This window comes from Epinephelus fuscoguttatus, linkage group LG3 (assembly GCF_011397635.1).
Source record: "Epinephelus fuscoguttatus linkage group LG3, E.fuscoguttatus.final_Chr_v1".
NCBI lineage: Eukaryota > Metazoa > Chordata > Actinopteri > Perciformes > Serranidae > Epinephelus > Epinephelus fuscoguttatus.
Window position 1 is genome coordinate 39,869,038 of NC_064754.1, and position 18,105 is coordinate 39,887,142.

The 18,105-nt window shown below is 40.6% G+C and overlaps 1 protein-coding gene across 14 annotated transcripts in view; it reads left to right on the forward strand.

The window, feature by feature from the left end:
• The window catches only part of adgrl3.1 (adhesion G protein-coupled receptor L3.1), a 170,363-nt gene extending 155,272 nt beyond the window's left edge, over positions 1–15,091 (forward strand). For 2 of the 14 annotated variants that reach the window (XM_049569478.1, XM_049569489.1), the window contains 7 exons: positions 1,927–2,095; positions 3,486–3,665; positions 5,921–6,014; positions 8,382–8,510; positions 9,451–9,468; positions 10,130–10,432; positions 12,383–15,091. In XM_049569478.1, the coding sequence (XP_049425435.1) occupies positions 1,927–2,095; positions 3,486–3,665; positions 5,921–6,014; positions 8,382–8,510; positions 9,451–9,468; positions 10,130–10,432; positions 12,383–13,026 (1,537 nt within the window). In that variant the 3' untranslated portion in view covers positions 13,027–15,091. The remainder of the gene's footprint in view (positions 1–1,926; positions 2,096–3,485; positions 3,666–5,920; positions 6,015–8,381; positions 8,511–9,450; positions 9,469–10,129; positions 10,433–12,382) is intronic. The other 12 variants (XM_049569496.1, XM_049569590.1, XM_049569531.1 and 9 more) reach the window with 9 other exon arrangements.
• The last annotated feature ends 3,014 nt before the right edge of the window (positions 15,092–18,105 follow it).

Genomic DNA, 18,105 nt, shown 5'->3' on the forward strand with positions numbered 1-18,105 from the left:
CCCACTGTTTTCTCCATCCCACTCCCACAGTGTTGGGACTCCGAATGAACCCTCTCTAACCCCTTTCTCCTGCCTCATGATCCCACATGCATTAAACTTGGCTGAATGGCTTTTCTGATCCAGGAAAAGAGACAAGCTTCTCATGTTATCCTTCTTACAATATAACCCACAATATACAGTATATTTTACATACTATGTGGCGTGGCTATAGACTACATATATTATGAGTGTAGCCAACGTGACATCACCCATTGGTTTTTGGGCTCCTATTTTGAAGCCTTGAGTTTGGCATTTTCAATGGTATTTTGGATTTTTGGAGTCGCAAGTGACCATATTAAGACAAGAGACTGAAAATCCAGTTTTTAAATCTGACGTTACTCCCTTTCAAATTACTATTTCCAGGTCCAGACCTCTTATTTTTCACAGTATTGCAGTGCTGTGTTCCCTTTTAACTCAACAGTTTTGAGTGAGAAAAAATGATGGCATTGTTATTTTACCACTTACCTATCTATAAACAAGAGGGGAGGAAATAGCTGAAATTGATGAGGCACCTTTACAATTGTTAAACCAATGAAGAAAGCAAAAGTTTTAGCACTAGTGCTAACCTTAGCTAATGCTAACTGTTAAATGTCAATGTTCGCAAAAAAACGACCTTTGTGGATATCCCGATAATAGCTAGGAGTTTTAAACTGTATATTTTCCTAACTAAGCAAGAGCACATTTGAGTATGTTTCCATGCACAAAAATCTCCTGGTTTTTGTCCTTTCCCTGAAAAAAGACCGTATTCCTACTAAGCTGTTTACATAGCTAATGAAAATTAATATTAATATTCCTGTTTACAAGAAGCTGTTTAATTAAGAGGGAACACAGCTCCGCGGTACTGTAAAAAATACAAGGGTTTCATCTGGAAATAGTATTTTGAAAGGGTGTTATATCACTACTTTTTTTTTTTTCTTGCAAAAAAAAAAAAAACTGAATTAAAAACCATTAAAACAAAATGTACTTCCTGAAAAAACTCAATATCCAACTCCTTAAAGGGTCTTTGAGTGCATCTAAACACTTTACAAGACTTTTTTATGTGACTAAAATAATGGTTGGGTTGTGGACTTCCGTTTTGAAGCAACAAGTTCGGCATTTTGTTTTCGCCATTTTGGATTTTTTTAGCCAGAGGTGACCATATTTGAATGAGAAGGTGGTTACCTTCTAGCTTGGTTAGCATGGTGCATTTACAGCTATAGTTAACTGTGATAATGCTAATGCTAATTTTCGCTTGCGAAAAATGGGCTTAAAACCATTAAACAAAATGTATGTACTGGAAAAACTGAATATCCGTCTCCATAGATGGTCTTTTAGAACAACCAAACACTGAACAAGACTTTTTTAGGTGACCAAAACTTAAAAGTTTACTCCCATGAACTGAAACACACTGAAATAGCGACAGCTAGGGTTTTGCCTTTACTCTGTGAATCTCGGGTTACACTATGGTTTATTAATTAAACCTTCGTCCCCATGGAAGGAACTTGTCAATGGACGGCACCCACCTGTCACTCAGAGTGACCACGCCGTCAATTATGTATAACTTTAAGCCTTAATAATATACAAATGAGTGAGTTATATAAAAATTCACTCCCATACAGTTGAGGTAACAAAACTGGTTTTTGTACCAGGCTGTCAACATGTTTATTTCTGCTGTTAAGTCAGGCTTTTTAACATGAGGACTGACTCGCTCTTGGAGCCAACCTCAAGTGGCCATTCAAGGAACTGCAGCTTTTGGCACCTCTGCGTTTGGCTTCATTCTTCAGCGTTTGCCGCTTGGGCGTGGCAAATAGTGATGTTGTTAAGAATGTATGACACTGAATGAACTTTGAACTGATAGAAACAGATAGAGTTCCCCCCCCCTCACAGTTATTTCCACTCGTCTTCTAGGTCCTGGGTGATCGGAGCCATAGCCCTGCTGTGTCTTCTGGGCCTGACCTGGGCTTTCGGCTTGATGTACATCAACGAGAGCACCGTCATCATGGCGTACCTCTTCACCATCTTCAACTCTCTACAGGGCATGTTCATCTTCATCTTTCACTGCATCCTGCAGAAGAAGGTGAGGGAGACAAACAGAGACAAAGCTGTACAGAAATAGACAGGCACACACATGCTAGCAATGATGAGAAGGGACACCAAAAATATCTGCTGAGCTGTCAGGGGTTTGATTGGTCATTCAGTTACCCCCATGGCTGCTCAGTTGTCTCACTTTTTCACACTGACTACCTTGCTGTCTCTCTTTCACTGTCTGTCTCGCCTGGTGGCAGCAGGTAACAAACAGTATTTGTCATCATCAGGCGAGGTCATGAAGCCTGAAATAGCTTGTTCAAAACTTTGATAATATTTAGCTCTCATTTGTTTTAAATTTTGGACACACTCAGAAGAAATTCTGATGTCTAAATGGCAGTGGTTAAAGATACTCCGATGATTTCTTTGATTTAAAACAACAACCTTGCTCACATTGACACACAGCTCCCAGTACGGCCCCCCTTTTTCATTTTGAAAAGATGACCTCCTTGTTGTATGTTTTGGGTTTGGTTGGCCTTAAGGATTAGAGGCATTTGTCAGTACATATGGATCACTTATTTTAAAATATTTGAATTATATGTGGCTTCCAGGAAGAGCCTACACATCCTGGGATATTTTTACAGAGTCTCCCACACACTGTCAGTGCCTGGGAGTACAGAAGGGGAGTAGGATATGGAAAGAAAATTTATCAAATGCTTAATACTCTCATCTGGCTGCAGTCCCGCAGAGAGTTTTTAGATTTAAGTGTACGACCAGTAAACAAGTGCAGTGTGTGCATGCGTGTGTGTGTGTACAATGTACTTAAGTATGTGTTAGGCCATGGGATCAGGTATCTTGAGAGATGTCCTCAGAACAGTGCTGAGGTTTTCTTTGGCTGCAACCCAACATGGTTTCTCCCAAGATGCATGGAGCGACTCACCACACAGCTGTTCAAACAGAGCATGTGGCAATACACGTCTGCCAGTCCAACAAGCTTGTTAAAAAGCAATTACAGTCCTATTTGTTCTAACTTGATTGGGATCTAAATGCAGATGTTCTGTGTGTACAAGTGCATCATATGTCTCCCTCAGGAATATGTCCATTTCAGATTGATATGTGGGCAGTAATAACATTTGGGGTGGATGCAGATGGGGGGGGAAAGTTTATGAAGTTAATCCGTTAATGTCTAAATTTTTATGGAGTTAGTGTTTGCACAAGGAATTTGAGAACAAGAAGAAGTTAATAGGGACACTATATCAAGTTAAGCCCCTCCAGTCTGCTTCCTTCCCGGAATGACATTTTAAAAATATGCTTTAATAAATGCAAGTTAAAAGCAGAACATCAGTCAATTCCTCCCCCTACATGTGTGCTTTGTGGTTTTTATATTAGTGCATAGCATATCTGGGTATAACTTTCTCCACCTCACACCTCCCCCTCCCCAGGTGCGTAAAGAGTATGGCAAATGCCTGCGCACTCACTGCTGCAGTGGCAAGAGCGTAGAGACCTCTATCTCCTCCTCCAGTAAAACCACCACCTCACGGACGCCGGGCCGCTACTCCACAGGCTCACAGGTGAGCTTACCTGCCTGCACACCTGGACGCTACAGCACAGCAGACTCTCAGGTGAGGCCGGAGCACGCCATGAGGGTTTTGGGTTATCGCTGTTCACTTTCAACCCAATCGCCACAAAAAATGTTGGCATTGTGTGTTTCTGCAAACCATGGAAACTATATTACATTTGCATGTTATTATGTAGCAAATACCAGAAGTAGTATCTGTGTGTGTAGCAGCAATAGCTGACCACTTTTTTTTTTCCTGTCATTGTTTTGAGTATGAGTGGATAATTGATCATTCAGTCCGATCAGAGTTGAGCACATCAGATCTATGGATAAGAGAAGCAGCTGTTTGTGAGTAAAGGGTAATTTATTACCCTGTGCAAGTTTCATTTTCACTTTGTATGATATTGTGCTGCTACGTCTGTACCCAGCGTGCACTCTGTGCTACAAGAATGTTATGCAACTAGAAAAGCTAGAAAATAGAAAATCAAAACGCATTGGCAGATGTTTCCAACTGTGGCAGACTGCCACAAGTAAATGAATGCATGTTAAAACTTTACATTTCTTTGTGTTAACCGTGGTTAACAAGTGGTTAGGTTTAGGCACAAAAAACACTTGGTTGTAGTAATGAAAAGATCATATTTTTGCCTAAATGCCTGGTTTTAGGGGCACAGTCACCACTGGAAAAGCAGCAATGTCTCGGTAAAAATACACCCACGTTTTGGGGCTAAAAAGCCACAAGAAACACAGTGACAGGTCCCTAAAAACACCCACATTTGGTGCTGACAAAGTAATTGGAAATATACCAATGTGTACATTTACAAGCACAAAATATTTTGTTTTTTGTTCTTCATCTGAAAAGGACAATATTCCTACGAAGCTGTTGACATGGCTAAAATGGATATTCTACTAATGTTGACATTTTGACGTGTTTATCATATCAAAATATGGAAAGTAGAAGCCACTTGTTCCATTTTGCTTCTTTGCATCAAAGTAGGATTTTTTCAAAGTTTTACATCAGTGGCGGTCTGTGACCATGCGAACACAGTCTCCTACTCATACCTTCGACCAACTTGTTGAAAAGGTCTGCGTTGCCATATTTGCGTATATCCAAGTCTATCTATCCGTGTTTCTCTTTTCGACCAGAAAGGCTTTTCTTTTGGGCATGCATCTCCACACCAGCCTTGCAAAGTGTTTGCTTGTCTTCCTAAGTGCTATATCGTAAGCAGCTGGACTTGAGGTGAAACATCCACAGTAAACTCAAGCAAGTCCAGATGCCTATGATATAGCACTTAGAATAACTATGACCTGGATGGCCGAGAATCTCCACCAACATGTTAGCTAGTTGGTACAACAGATCACATAGTGCTGAATGTAAATAAGTAAGAGACTGTGTGTTGGAAGCTGCGATAAAAACTCCAATTTAGATGCACATTCTGAATGCAGCTGTATACATGGCCAAAGGCAGCTCCTAAAAGTCCAATAATATTGGCATATACAGAATATGCTGTTGACATGACCTGTTCCAAATTCAGAATATTGTCATGTTCAGAATAATAGTGGAATGTTAGTGTGCATATAAATGTGGTCACTGATTCACTAGAAAACAGCCTATTTTGTTGTTTGTTGCTCTCAAACAGTGGTCTGCAGCTTGGCAGGCATCAGTGTCACGGAATCCATCGTCCCCTCCATTTCCTGATGACAAAGGCAGCTCATATACTACGTTACTTTAGAAATGTTGACATGATAGGTATGAAACGTGCAAGTGTAACATAATCAGGGTTTGCAGAAACTTACAGTGCCAACATTTCTTACAGCGACTGACTGGGCTGTCACTTTCAACATGATTCAGAGTTTTAATTTCCTTTTAGGCAAGTTTGACCCAAAAACATAACAACTTGTTAATATGTGATAAAATAAAAAACAATGTATATGCAGAGTTCAAATGTGGAAAGTGAGATAGCCCAAACCCTGACTTACACCTTCGCATATTGATGCTGACACACAGGAAGATGGAGTATAAATGGCATTGACGGGTGATTATTTTTCCCCACCTGTCCCACTCCTGCTGGTCGTTGCTTTGCTTTTTTCCTTTACGGCCTCTCCTGCACTAATTTGCCCTCCTTTTGCACATCATACCTTCATATGTTACGTTTCTTACCATATTTCTTTCCCTCTTTTGTCGTCATGTCTTCCCTCCCGCTCCTTCCTTTTATTCCTTCTCCCTTACATTATTGCTACTCCTCCATGCCTCTGCCCATACCTTCTCTTCCTCCTTTCTCCCCCCCCCTCTATCCCTTGCTTCTTTTCTCCTGTGTATAGAGTCGTATCAGGCGGATGTGGAATGACACTGTGAGGAAACAGGAGTCTTCCTTCATCACTGGAGACATCAACAGCTCCGCCACGCTCAACAGAGGTAACCACGGGATACCTACCATTTGCATCCTCATCACTGTCACCATATCTACTTTATTAATAGTGGGAGGCTCAGGCAGCATACGCTGTCATTTAGTAAAGTGGTAGGAGTCCAAACTTCTGATAATGGTACTGTGTTCTTGTAGAAAGGAAGATTAGCAGAGCTGAGTGTAAATATCACTTACTACTTTTTTTTTTTTTTTTTTTTTTTTCGCTGCTTCAAAAGATGACTTTACAGGAGGGAGAGTTAGGAGCAGGCTCTTGTCAAAACTAAAACATCAACCAGTTTGTGGTCCCATTATAAATCTACAAAGTGCAGAGTTGACTGAGCTGCAGAGGGCTTCTATACTTGCTTCTCCAAGGATAGTTATCTTTTGAAGCATATGTGGGAGATAAATCCTTTGAGATAGACTATGTGCGCGACTTTGAGCTGAACACCAGTGGTCCCTTTATGATTACACTTTAAGTTATGAAGAGTTGCATTAGATAAAGGCTTTATATTAGCTAAATGTTGTAGCGTTTCACTTCAAGGTGAAGCTACAGATTTTAAAATACTGAGAGTATGTTTCCACCACAGTACTAGCAATGTGGCAGAGCAAAGTTTTGCAGTGTATGTCCATCTCATTATATGAAGGCATCAGGCTCAGCTCACTGTATTTCCACTGTATTTGGAGCTGTTTTTCGCTCTCCCTCAGGACGGAGTCACTGTAAGAATGGATTCCACGAGTATAGCTGTCTAAGGGCTAGGGTAATGAGGACATAGACACCCTAACGGCTAGACGTTTTGACACACACACATACAGTGGAACACACACACACACACACACACGCATACACTGCCATTTGTTAGTCTCTAAGTCGAGGTGTGGCCCTCGCTTCCTTCAGGCCACTAATAAGCTGTTAGCATGACAGATTGATGCTAAAGCAGACACGGTGTGTGTCAGCGCCTGAATTATCACACACTTAGCGAGGCAGGGCTTAAGACACCCCCCCTCGCCCCCTCCTTCCCTCACACTTTAAAGCATGGTGCAGAGAGAGCTACTTAGCCAGTAGGTTTTAAATGACTATGTACTGCAGCTTAGTGAGTGAGGATAGGATGGAATAAATTGGATATTCTGATTGGAGATTGACTTGTTGAAATTAGAGGAGAGTAAAAAAGAGAAGGAATGTGTTCATTTTTACCTTAAAAGTTCAGTTTGAAGACATTATTTTGTCTAATATTAATTTGTTGCTGTTTTTTTAGTTGTGTTGGGACTATGGGTGCAATTTAGGTGCATCTGGTAACACCCTGACATATTTACCTTGATGATTTTGTGTCAGTATTGTCCTCAATAATGTCATACTCCCTCTTATAATAAATTTACCCTGATGCCCAGAGAATCATTCAATATTCTGCCACATTTCAGTTTCTCCATTCCTTCTAATTTATTCTACCTGGAGCTCTTATTTCATTGGCAAAGTTCAGGCTGCTGGCCAACTTCTCATTTTGTGAAATAGTAATGAAGTCTTATTAAACTGTTGTATCCTAAAACATTAGATTACATAACTAAACTGTGGCATTTTCTTTCAGCTAATTACATTGACACAGTGTCTCTTTAAAAAACAAAAAAAAACAAAAAAAAAAAGTCACTCCAGAGATGTTTTAGTTTCTGTGTTTTCCCCCACTCACCTATGTTTGGATGCTATATGACACATGTACACACTTAGGAGTAATGGTAGAGGTGTGTGTTTGATACAGTGGAGAATACAGCGTGAGGATGAATGTGTAGGAACTGTCGTGGTCATTCGTCTTCTGTTTTTCTGCAGTGTCTTTATGTGTACATGATCTGTCTCCCACCTAGGGAAGAAAATGCACCGAGAACACTTTTTTTTGTAACCTCTTTGTCCATTAACTATCCTGTAGTCATGCTGCTCTGCTCAAGCGTATTGAACTGCAGCACAATCTTCTCCAAGCCATGCTACTCTCTCTTTGTCTCTCTCTGTCTCTCACCCTCGTCCCCTCCCTCGGCCTGTATGCAGCGGCTGCAAGAATGACTTGTCAAGCTTTTTTTTTTCTTGGCTTTCACCTCAAACTATGTTTGCTTGTTTGATTTACTTGTCCTCTTCTCTCCCTCCTTCTTCCACACACTCACTTTCCATCTCACTCTCCCTTCCTCTTTTTTCCTCCTCGCTTACCTCCACTCTGCAACGTCTACATGCTCTCCCCTTCAACCCCTTTCTCTCCCTCTTTGTCTCTCCGCTCTGCCTTTTTATTTCCTCGAGTGCTTCTCTCTTTTTCTCTCTTGACTTGGCTGTTGCTTTTCCTCTCTCTTCCTCTCTCGACTTGGCTGTTGCTCTTCCTCTCTCTTTCTCTATCTGCCTGTACCAGGAGCCATGGCTAATCATCTTATAACTAATGCTCTCCTTCGTCCCCATGGTACTAACAATCCTTATAACACTCTCCTGGGGGACTCGGCAGTCTATAACAACCCAGCCGTGGGCATGTACAACACCCAAGGTGTGCCTGATGTTCCTATTATAAACATACATTCAGAAAGTTACATTAGTACGGAAGCCTTGAGAGGTAATGTGAAAAAAAGAAAAACTGCAGGCACTGTTGGCCAAGAAGTTTATCTCATATGTATAAGATATTATCTCCTACATAGGAGATAAACTTTGCCTGCAAATGTTTTTTTTTTTTTCACCTTGCCCCTTGGGGCTTCCAAAGCTTACAGTTGTTTTTCTCTACCTTAAATTTATTTTTGCATGGTTATTTCATTTTAAAACTGTTTGCTACTGTGGTACACTTTCGCTGCATGTCTGATCTATTCTTATTATGGCTCCCAAGTGAGGCGATCAATCAAACCGCAATAATCCCTCACAAAGGACACCCACTGGGCAGTTCTCTCTGCACATAAATGTGGAGATGAAATTCTGGTGATGATTTATCAAAACAGTATAACAAGTTCACACGCTGATTTATTGTATGCTATAGATGCACGCTATATGTAACTGGCTGCAGATTCACTGTGTCTTTTATAAGCTACTTGGGAGCCATGAAATATCTGTACTAGTTTGTGTTAATGTTCTCTTTTGCACAGTACGTGCTTCATTTTGAATGTCATTTTGTATGTGTCAGCTGGGACTCGTATTGCATGCTACTGTGTGTATATATATATATATATATATACTGTGTTTTTAAATGTAAGGTGTTTTTATGTTTTCTCTGTGTTAAATAAATAACGAAGCATACGAATGCAGCCAGTTAACAATAAGGCCCTGAAAAGCAGACTTTGATATTGAGTATCAGACAGGGTTTCTTTGTTAGACATTTTTCATCATGCCTCCAATTACTGTGCAACTGTTGATTTTTTTCTGTAGCTGCTAAAAGTTGTTTCGCTCGATGTATGAACTCACGTCTGTCTGTTTTCTCTCTTCTCCCTCATGCTGTCCATTAGCACCGTACCGAGACACAAGTATGGGCTAAATTAATACTCAACTACTTCAATAACATCGACTTTCTTCTCTCTTTTCGTGCCTCCAAAGCGCTCTGAACATTTTCAGTCTGATCTGCATCCAAACAGTAGTTTTGTTGGCTAAACCTTTTTTTTTTTTTGTACAAATCATTAGTCAGTCCATCCAAGACAATTGTCTTATTTGGTTTGTCACATATTTTTAGGGCAAAGTGTAAAAAAACAAGCATTACCATTGAATCTCATTGAATTAAAATATTGTTAATCAAATGTGCATATTGACATTTGAGTTATAATGCAAATGCAATAGGTTTGCCCTTAAAATTACTCGCACTGTAACAACTTTAAATGTCACTTCAAAGCATTTATCTTATGTTGCAGTGAAATTCTAACTCTTCTTTGTGTATTGCTGTGGTGCTGGCAGTAATTGAGAAAAGAAAGTACTTCAGAGGTTTCTCTTAAATGAATTATGGGTGCTTGAAGCATTTTTCCTTCCAAGAAAATTATCATTGCTACTTTTTAATCCTCAATTCACAGCACACGCTATGATATCAAACAATAATTAAAATCTCTCTTCTGAGGAATCCACTTAGTTTATTTAAGAATCCTAACAATTCTGACTTTTTTTTTTTTTTTTATATATATATATGTATTTGTTCCTCAGAGGGCATCCTGAACAACGCAAGAGACTCCAGTGTTATGGATACACTCCCTCTTAATGGTAACCATGCCAACAACTACAGCATGGCCAGCAGCGAGTACTTGAGTGATTGCGTGCAGATTCTGGACCGTAGTGGCGGCTACGGCACCCATAGCAACCACAAGGAGACCACCCTGGAGAAGAAGATCCTCAAGGAGCTGACCTCCAATTACATCCCATCCTACCTCAACAACCACGAGAGAGCCACCACTGAGCGCAACCACAACCTGATGAACAAGCTGGTCAACAGCAGCATGGCCAACGGAGGTGACCGCTTTGATTTAAATTATTTCAGGTTTAGGACACGACTTGTAAAGCGCATAACTAAGTTAGGTGCATAAACATGTGCCTCAAAAAGTGTTTTGCTGGCAACATGTATACTGTTGATAGACATATATAAATATGTTGCATATGAATGAATTTAACTTGCAGTAACTGATATTTTGGCCGCTTTGGGGCAGCTTAAATAACCTGTGAACTCAACACTGACATATCAACACCCAACCCTGTCTCCTAGAAATTACATTTGTGTTACTAAATTGTTTTCATAATTATGTTTTGGTGACAATGGACATACAAAGTGCAGGACTGTGACACCAGGACACCACGTTCATGTCTACAGTCCTGTCTGTAGATAAGTTTAGTAAACAAAAGCAGTTAAGTTCAGGTAAAGGTCATGATTTTGGTTAAATGGTAATAAAAAAGTCGATAATAAAAAAAATAAAGAAATAATTCTGGGATCTTGGGACCAAAATGCTTAATAGTTTTATTCACAGTTTAGTCATTTTTATCCTTCATGATTTTAGTTTAGTTTTAGTGTTTTTGTCCCATCTCGTCTCGTCAACAAAAATGACAGATTTTGTCATAGTTTTTATTATCGAGATCTATTTTTTAGCTCGTCAAGGTCTCGTCTTTGTCATGGGAAAAAAGGATTGTTGATGAAAAAATTTTGTCATAGTTTTCACAAATGAAATGAACACTGTTTGGCACAAATCAAGTGAAATACATTGCTAGTGAAATTTTGCTGATGCATTCAGTATCAACATTTTGTGCATTTCCCCGTGTGTTCATTGGCAACATTTCCACATCATCTTCAATGGGCAAAATTCAGAGCATATGAGTCGTCTGCACATGGTTCTCAACATGGAGGTGGCTAAGACAGCAGGTAGCAGCTAAACCTGCTAACTCCACAAACAGCTCTAAACAACAGCAGCAGTGCTAACAGTGTTAACCAGGGAGGAACCAGAGCATGAGATGTACGCTTTTTTAACACCGTCCAGATATCAGTGTTAAACGCTATATGAGCGCAGTGCAAAGCGGCGGTGATGAGCTAGCCACACATGAACAAACATGCATGCGCAGCTGGACTGGCTTACCACAACAAACCAGCAAGAGGCTTGGATTACAACACACAGAAGTAGCATGACTTCATTCTCTGCTGAAGCCATTATTTCTTTATATCTTCACGTAGGAAATACTGATGTGCAGCTATTTTAACACTCTGAATCTTGCATATTGAACCTTTAAAAGAAAACATAATTGGTCCAAATTGTAGTGGCTCTTTCAGATCAGTTGTGTATAAATATAATTTCTGAAGAAAGGGCTGCATCACTTTTTAACTTGTGAAAGGGTTAGCCCACTTATTTACAATCCAGCAGGCGCTGAGAATCATTAGCATTTGTTTAGAGACATGTTTTTGGCCTCCTGGTGAATGCAAGTCCAATTTTCACTCTCCTTTTCGCTGATCTCCACCAACTATAAAAAGAAATATCTGGCCCTTAAGCTTCCAAATGCTTCAGTATGTTCACCAACTAGTTACTGAATTTGCCTGCCTGCCGTTTGGTGCTTGGGCAGAGAGTGTACAGTGGCTTTGCAGAGCTTTTTTTGCTGAAAACAGCTGCCTGCTGCTACTGAGAACGAAGCTGATGAAAGCGGTGAGTTGAACCAAAACAGTAAAGTTGTGGGCCAGAAAATCACAACAATGAGATCAAAGATGCTGAAAGAGTTTCTGTGAGTTTGTACAAGCAACCCCTTCTCACAATACACACAGTACACTTTATCCACTGTTATTATGAATATTGAATAAAGCCACTTTAAAAAGTAAAATAACTTTTTTGACTAATTAAATACTGAAATCATCACCACATTACACCACACAAGCAATAGCAACGCTCCTAGAAATATGCTATAACCATTATTCCTGCCTGGTTCTTTCAGGGAGTATGGCAGGAGGCAGCAGCAGCAGCAGCAGCAGTGGAGTTGGTGGATGTGTGGGCAGCAGTAAAGAGGACAATGGTCCCATGGTGCTTGACAACCCTGCAGCCTTCCCCCATGAGGAGAACCTGGGCTTGGAGATTATCAGAGAAGAGTCCAACGCTCCACTCCTGCCGCCACGGCCTCCTCCACCAGACAGCCACCCCCCACCTCCTCCGCCCCCTCACAGCTTCTCCCGGCCACGGCGCATTCCCCAAGAGACCAGCGAGAGCTTCTTCCCCCTGCTGACCAACGAGCACACTGACGAGCACACGCACTCGCCCAACCACAGAGACTCGCTGTACACCAGCATGCCAGTGCTGACGGACCTTCCTGATGGGCAGATGAACGGTTTAACAGACGGCGAGGAAGACAGCTCTGGGGAGCTGCAGCCCTGTAAGAGTGCCACTGCTCCGGAGCTGGATGACGTCTACTATAAGAGCATGCCAAACCTGGGCTCCAGGAATCACCTTCACGAGCTCCAGAGCTACTACCACATGGGCCGTGGTGGCAGTGATGGATACATGGTGTCCGGCAGCAAGGAGGAGTCTGATTCGTCACCTGAGGAGCCGCCCGTAGACCCTTCCCACCTTGTTACCAGTCTATAGAGCCAATCAAGAGACTTCTATCCCTCCCCAGCCCATTCTCACACTTCCAACCTTCCAATGAAAACATTCTGTGTTGTTGACTGACAGACTGAGCTGGCCCACCCCTGGATTGATGTACTGTGTGTGACATTAACTATGGTTCATGACAATATGGTTGAGAATTCGCGGGTCAAATGAAAGCAGGGACTGAATGTATTGTCATAAATGGTGCAGACTGAAAGGGCGGTTCTGTGAGACTTTTTGTGAACATCAAACAGAAATGGAACATTTATCCTGGAAAGGAGAGGAGGGGGAGGGATTCTGTAATTTCACCCTACCTGTAACTTTAATTTGGAATCTTGGATCGACCGTAGCCCTACAAGTTCCCCCAATATGGACCTCTAGCAGATCATAGCATATAGTCTCCACTACCACCACAACAGGGGCATGGCCCCCAGCCCTGGTTAAAGGAGCTGCCTGTCTGTTCGTCTGTAAGTCTGTCTCTCTGTCTCACTCTTAAAGACACGTACTGGGATGATGTTTCCACCTCTCCAAAGGGTAGAGCAGGATATCGAACTCCGGTGTTCACACCATAAACTGGCCTGATAAAGGCCCCGCCCCACTATCTGCCAATCAAGTGGAGGATGTATGATATATGCCCTCACTACCGATCATCCCAAAAACTATTTTATTGGGCAACTGAACTGTAACCATATCACGCTGATGTTCTGAATTCTCTTCCTGTTCGTATCTGCTAAACTGGAGTTGTGTCTGGGCTGGTGTAACATTCCTGCAAGTTGTAGTGACTGCGGCTACTGTGTATTTCACTGAAAACAAAGAAGGAAGATCATATTACAACAGACTGAATTAAAAAAAAAAAAACAATGGGTTTCGTTTCTTCTCCTTTCTTCTGTAAAAATTTTCAGTTATCAAAGGATTATAAAGAAATCACAAACTGTTTCTATGTATTGTACAGAATACAGATACAGATACAAATGTTGCATATGACCAAGTCTTTTATTTTTCAATTTTTTAAGTTGCAAACCTTTTGTCTGTGGAACTGTTCTGAAATGTCATGATGTGTTCTGGTCACGTGTAGACAACAGAACGAGCAAGGAACAATCTGTCATGTCACTCTTTCGTAAATACAGAGACAGTTAAGCACTCCTTAATTAATACGCATATACCTTGCGCACACTTCATTTTGGTCCTTTTATAGCAACACCACTGTCACTTACATTTTGCAAATCAATTGTTACTATATACTTTACCACTGTGTAGATTTAAAATTAAAGGGGAAATGAAGTGGCAAAGTTATGAAGGAGACGGTTGCTATGGAAATGCTACGTGTTAGACTTTGCTGGAAGTGGGTCTCATCTCATTTGTTCTTGAATAAAGCATTTCCTTCCTTTAGGCACAAGCCTGGGTGAAAAAAAATTACAAAGATATCAGATATTTGGAGTTACAAAAGAATGGTTGATGAAGCGTATTCTCTCTATTGCCAAATATTCTACCAATTGACATTACCTTGCGGTGCTGGTTGAGATTGTACAGAAGAAGAAAGCTGAGAATAATAAATGTCATTCTCTATTCTGAAAAAAAAGAAAAAAAAAGAATTTCCACTATTTGAAGAAGGGGTGGGTCTCACCTGTGAAATGCCATGATTACACCATATTTGTGTACTGAAGATGTGAAAACTCTGCACACAGCAGCACTGTCCAGTGTGGAAAGCCAATGTTTACTTATTTAGGAGAGAAAAAAAATCTTAAGTGTATGAAGTGTAGCTTGCACATGTATCCCACAAGCCCTCTCCATGTCCCCAAGAGAGAAATTATTTATTTATCTGTTTATTGGTTTGAAAACAGCAAAACAAGCTTGAAGGAAAGAAAGCTAGGCTTTAGGCAGGAGTAAATAAAACGGCACTGGGTTTGTTTTATGGTTCTTTTTTTAAATTATTATGATCATGATTATTATTACAATATTATTGCTAATTATTTATTCTTTTTGTATGGGTTCCAAGTTGAATGATCTCATAACTAATATTTGTTGTAACAGTGAAAGTTGTTTGCCAACAAATAAATTACTGACATAGCTTTGCGGTTTTCCGCCTCTTGAGTGTTATCAGTTATTACATTGAAATTAAATGCAAACACAGAGTTAAACCCAGACAGGGTTTTCACTAAAAATATTCATTTCCAGTCATTTAGGGAGATTACATACTGTTGATATGCCAACATCTTGCTACAAGCTTTTTAGTGTACTGGCTGTATTGGAAGGCAAAAGTTTACAAAACAACATGAAGCTTTTTTTGGAAGAACTTTGACTGTGGTCAGCAGTGTTGTATTCAAGACCATCTAAACTCAGATCAACTCATGACCAATGGACTGCTGAGTCAAACCATGGCACGCTGATTTGCATTTTCTTTGTCAGTTTGAATACGCCAAGCCATGCCAGAGATTGATTTCTCTAGAGTAGGGCCAAAATGGCGCCTGCCTGCCTCCAAGCAGGTAGCAGTGACGTCTTGCCAACAGCAGCCAATCCCTGACGACCCCCCTTGTCCTCCTGAAACAAATACGGGTGTTGCGAGACTCAACTCACCTCTGTGTATGCAGAAGAGAAGAGACAATGGTGTTTTTAAATGTCTGTGTTCAGCTTCCAGTACTTTTGTAGCTTCTAACTGGCTTGGAGTTTAGTTTGTCTCCTGTCATCCTGCTTTTACTTAAGACATCTGCTTTATTTTACTGTTGCATGTCCACTTTTAGCTAAGTTACTGCTGATAAAAACCCGACATTTCCTTATTTTGCTGCTTCACAATAAAAGCTTTTACCTAACAAAATAATGGGAGGGGAAGGAGTGTGCGTCCCATAAAGGGCGAGTCCTTTGCAGCGGCCTGGGCCCCTGCCGCCCCACAACAAAGGCAAAAAGCCCTTAATAACTAATCTTTATACAAAAATAAGAGGGGACTTTTATTGTGAAGAATCTATAGAAAATAAATGCGTTTATCACTTAATCAGTGGAACTTTATTAGCAGCTTTTCTTCAATGAAAACAAGTATAATGATACCACAGGGAGGGAGGAAGAGTGAAAGCAGAGACAGCCAAAGTGAGATGTTAGATGAAGGCAAGGCAAGGCAAGGCAATTTTATTTATATAGCACCATTCATACACAAGGCAATTCAATGTGCTTTACAAGTGAAATACGTTAAGATAAAACATTAAAGGAACAATAGATCATTAAAAACAAAAGCTAAAAGCAAGAAAAACAGTGCAGAAAATGCATTTAAAAAGCAAACATAAAGCAAAAGCAACAGCAGACAAATATAAAAACAATAGCTACAGATTATCCTAACAATAAGATACATATCTAGTTCACTGGTAAGCTGCAGTAAATAGTAATGTTTTAAGCCCTGATTTAAATCAGTTGACAGTTTCAGCTGACCTCAGATATTCTGGAAGTTTGTTCCACAGGCAGGGAGCATAGAAACTAAAGGCTGCTTCACCTTGTTCGGTTTTGATCCTGGGAACACTGAGTAAACCTGTTCCAGATGATCTGAGGGGTCTGGATGCTTCATAACGTACAAGTATATCAGAGATGTATTTAGGCCCGAGACCATTTAGTGCTTTATAGACAAGTAACAAGATTTTAAAGTCTATCCTTTGACACACAGGAAGCCAGTGCAGTGATTTAAGCACTGGTGTGATGTGCTCCACTCTCTTGGTGTTGGTGAGGACTCTGGCAGCAGCGTTCTGGACGAGCTGCAGTTGTCTGATTGATTTTTTACTCAGGCCTGTAAAGACACCGTTACAATAGTCCAGCCTGCTGAAAATGAAAGCATGAACAAGTTTTTCTGTATCTTGTTTAGACAGAAGTTCTTTTATTCTTGCTATGTTTTTAAGGTGGTAGTAGGCTGATTTAGTAATTGTCTTAATGTGACTATTGAAATTTAGGTCTGAGTCCAGAACTACACCAAGATTTCGGGCTTGATTTGTAGGTTTTAGTGTCATGGCCAAGGTGAGTACTGACTATTGATCTTTGTTCTTTGGGGCCAAAAACAACTATCTCAGTTTTTTCTGTGTTTAGTTGTAGAAAATTCTGGCACATCCACGTATTGATTTCGTCAATGCACTTATTTAGTAGATATAGGGGACTGTAGTCATCTGGTGACACTGTTATGTAAAGTTGTGTGTCATCTGCATAAGTATGGTAGGAGATGTTATGATATTCCATAATCTGAGCAAGAGGGAACATATAGTTGTTGAACAGAAGAGGCCCAAGAATGGACCCTTGAGGAACTCCACATGTAATCTTTGTTCGCACAGATTCATAATTGCCAAGTGACACAAAGAAATCCCTGTCTTGTAAATAAGATTTAAACCAATTTAGCACAGTGCCAGAATGTCCCACAAACTTTTCTAGTCTGTCGAGCAGTATGTTATGGTCAACTGTGTCGAATGCAGCACTGAGGTCCAGTAATACCAGAACCGAAATCTTTGATGCATCACTGCTCAGATGAATGTCATTTAAAACTTTTACAAGTGCAGTCTCAGTGCTGTGATGTGCTCGAAATCCAGACTGAAAGGCATCAAAGATATTGTTTTGCTCCAAGATGAAGAAATACAGACAACAGGTGCAAACAGCTGACCTGAGACAGGTAAACTTTTTTTACCTGCCGTGCTGTATGATAGAACATGAAGCAAAAATAACAGTGAACTTTAGCCGTGGATCAGCCTGCTGCTTTTCAACGTTATCACTCAAGAAAAGCCGTCATATGGTGAAGACACACCTTCAAAAGGGTAGTCCTGTTTTAATGGAGATGCAAATCCCTGCCGCCCTGGGCTGATGAAAAACCAAACTATAACCAAGCCAAGCCAGCCCATGACTGTCGAAAAGGGGGTATAAGAGTGTATCAGGACCAAGACAAGACCAAAACTTTGAGGGGTGGTGACCAGTGACCAGTGCAAGTCCTACACTGCATGGCAAACTTTTGATAAAATGTGGAAGATGCAAACCATAGGGACTCCTAAAATTGATCTGACAGATCCACATTCCCATAAAAACACCCACAGAAAACAAATAAAGATTCCACTTCTTGTTTTATTG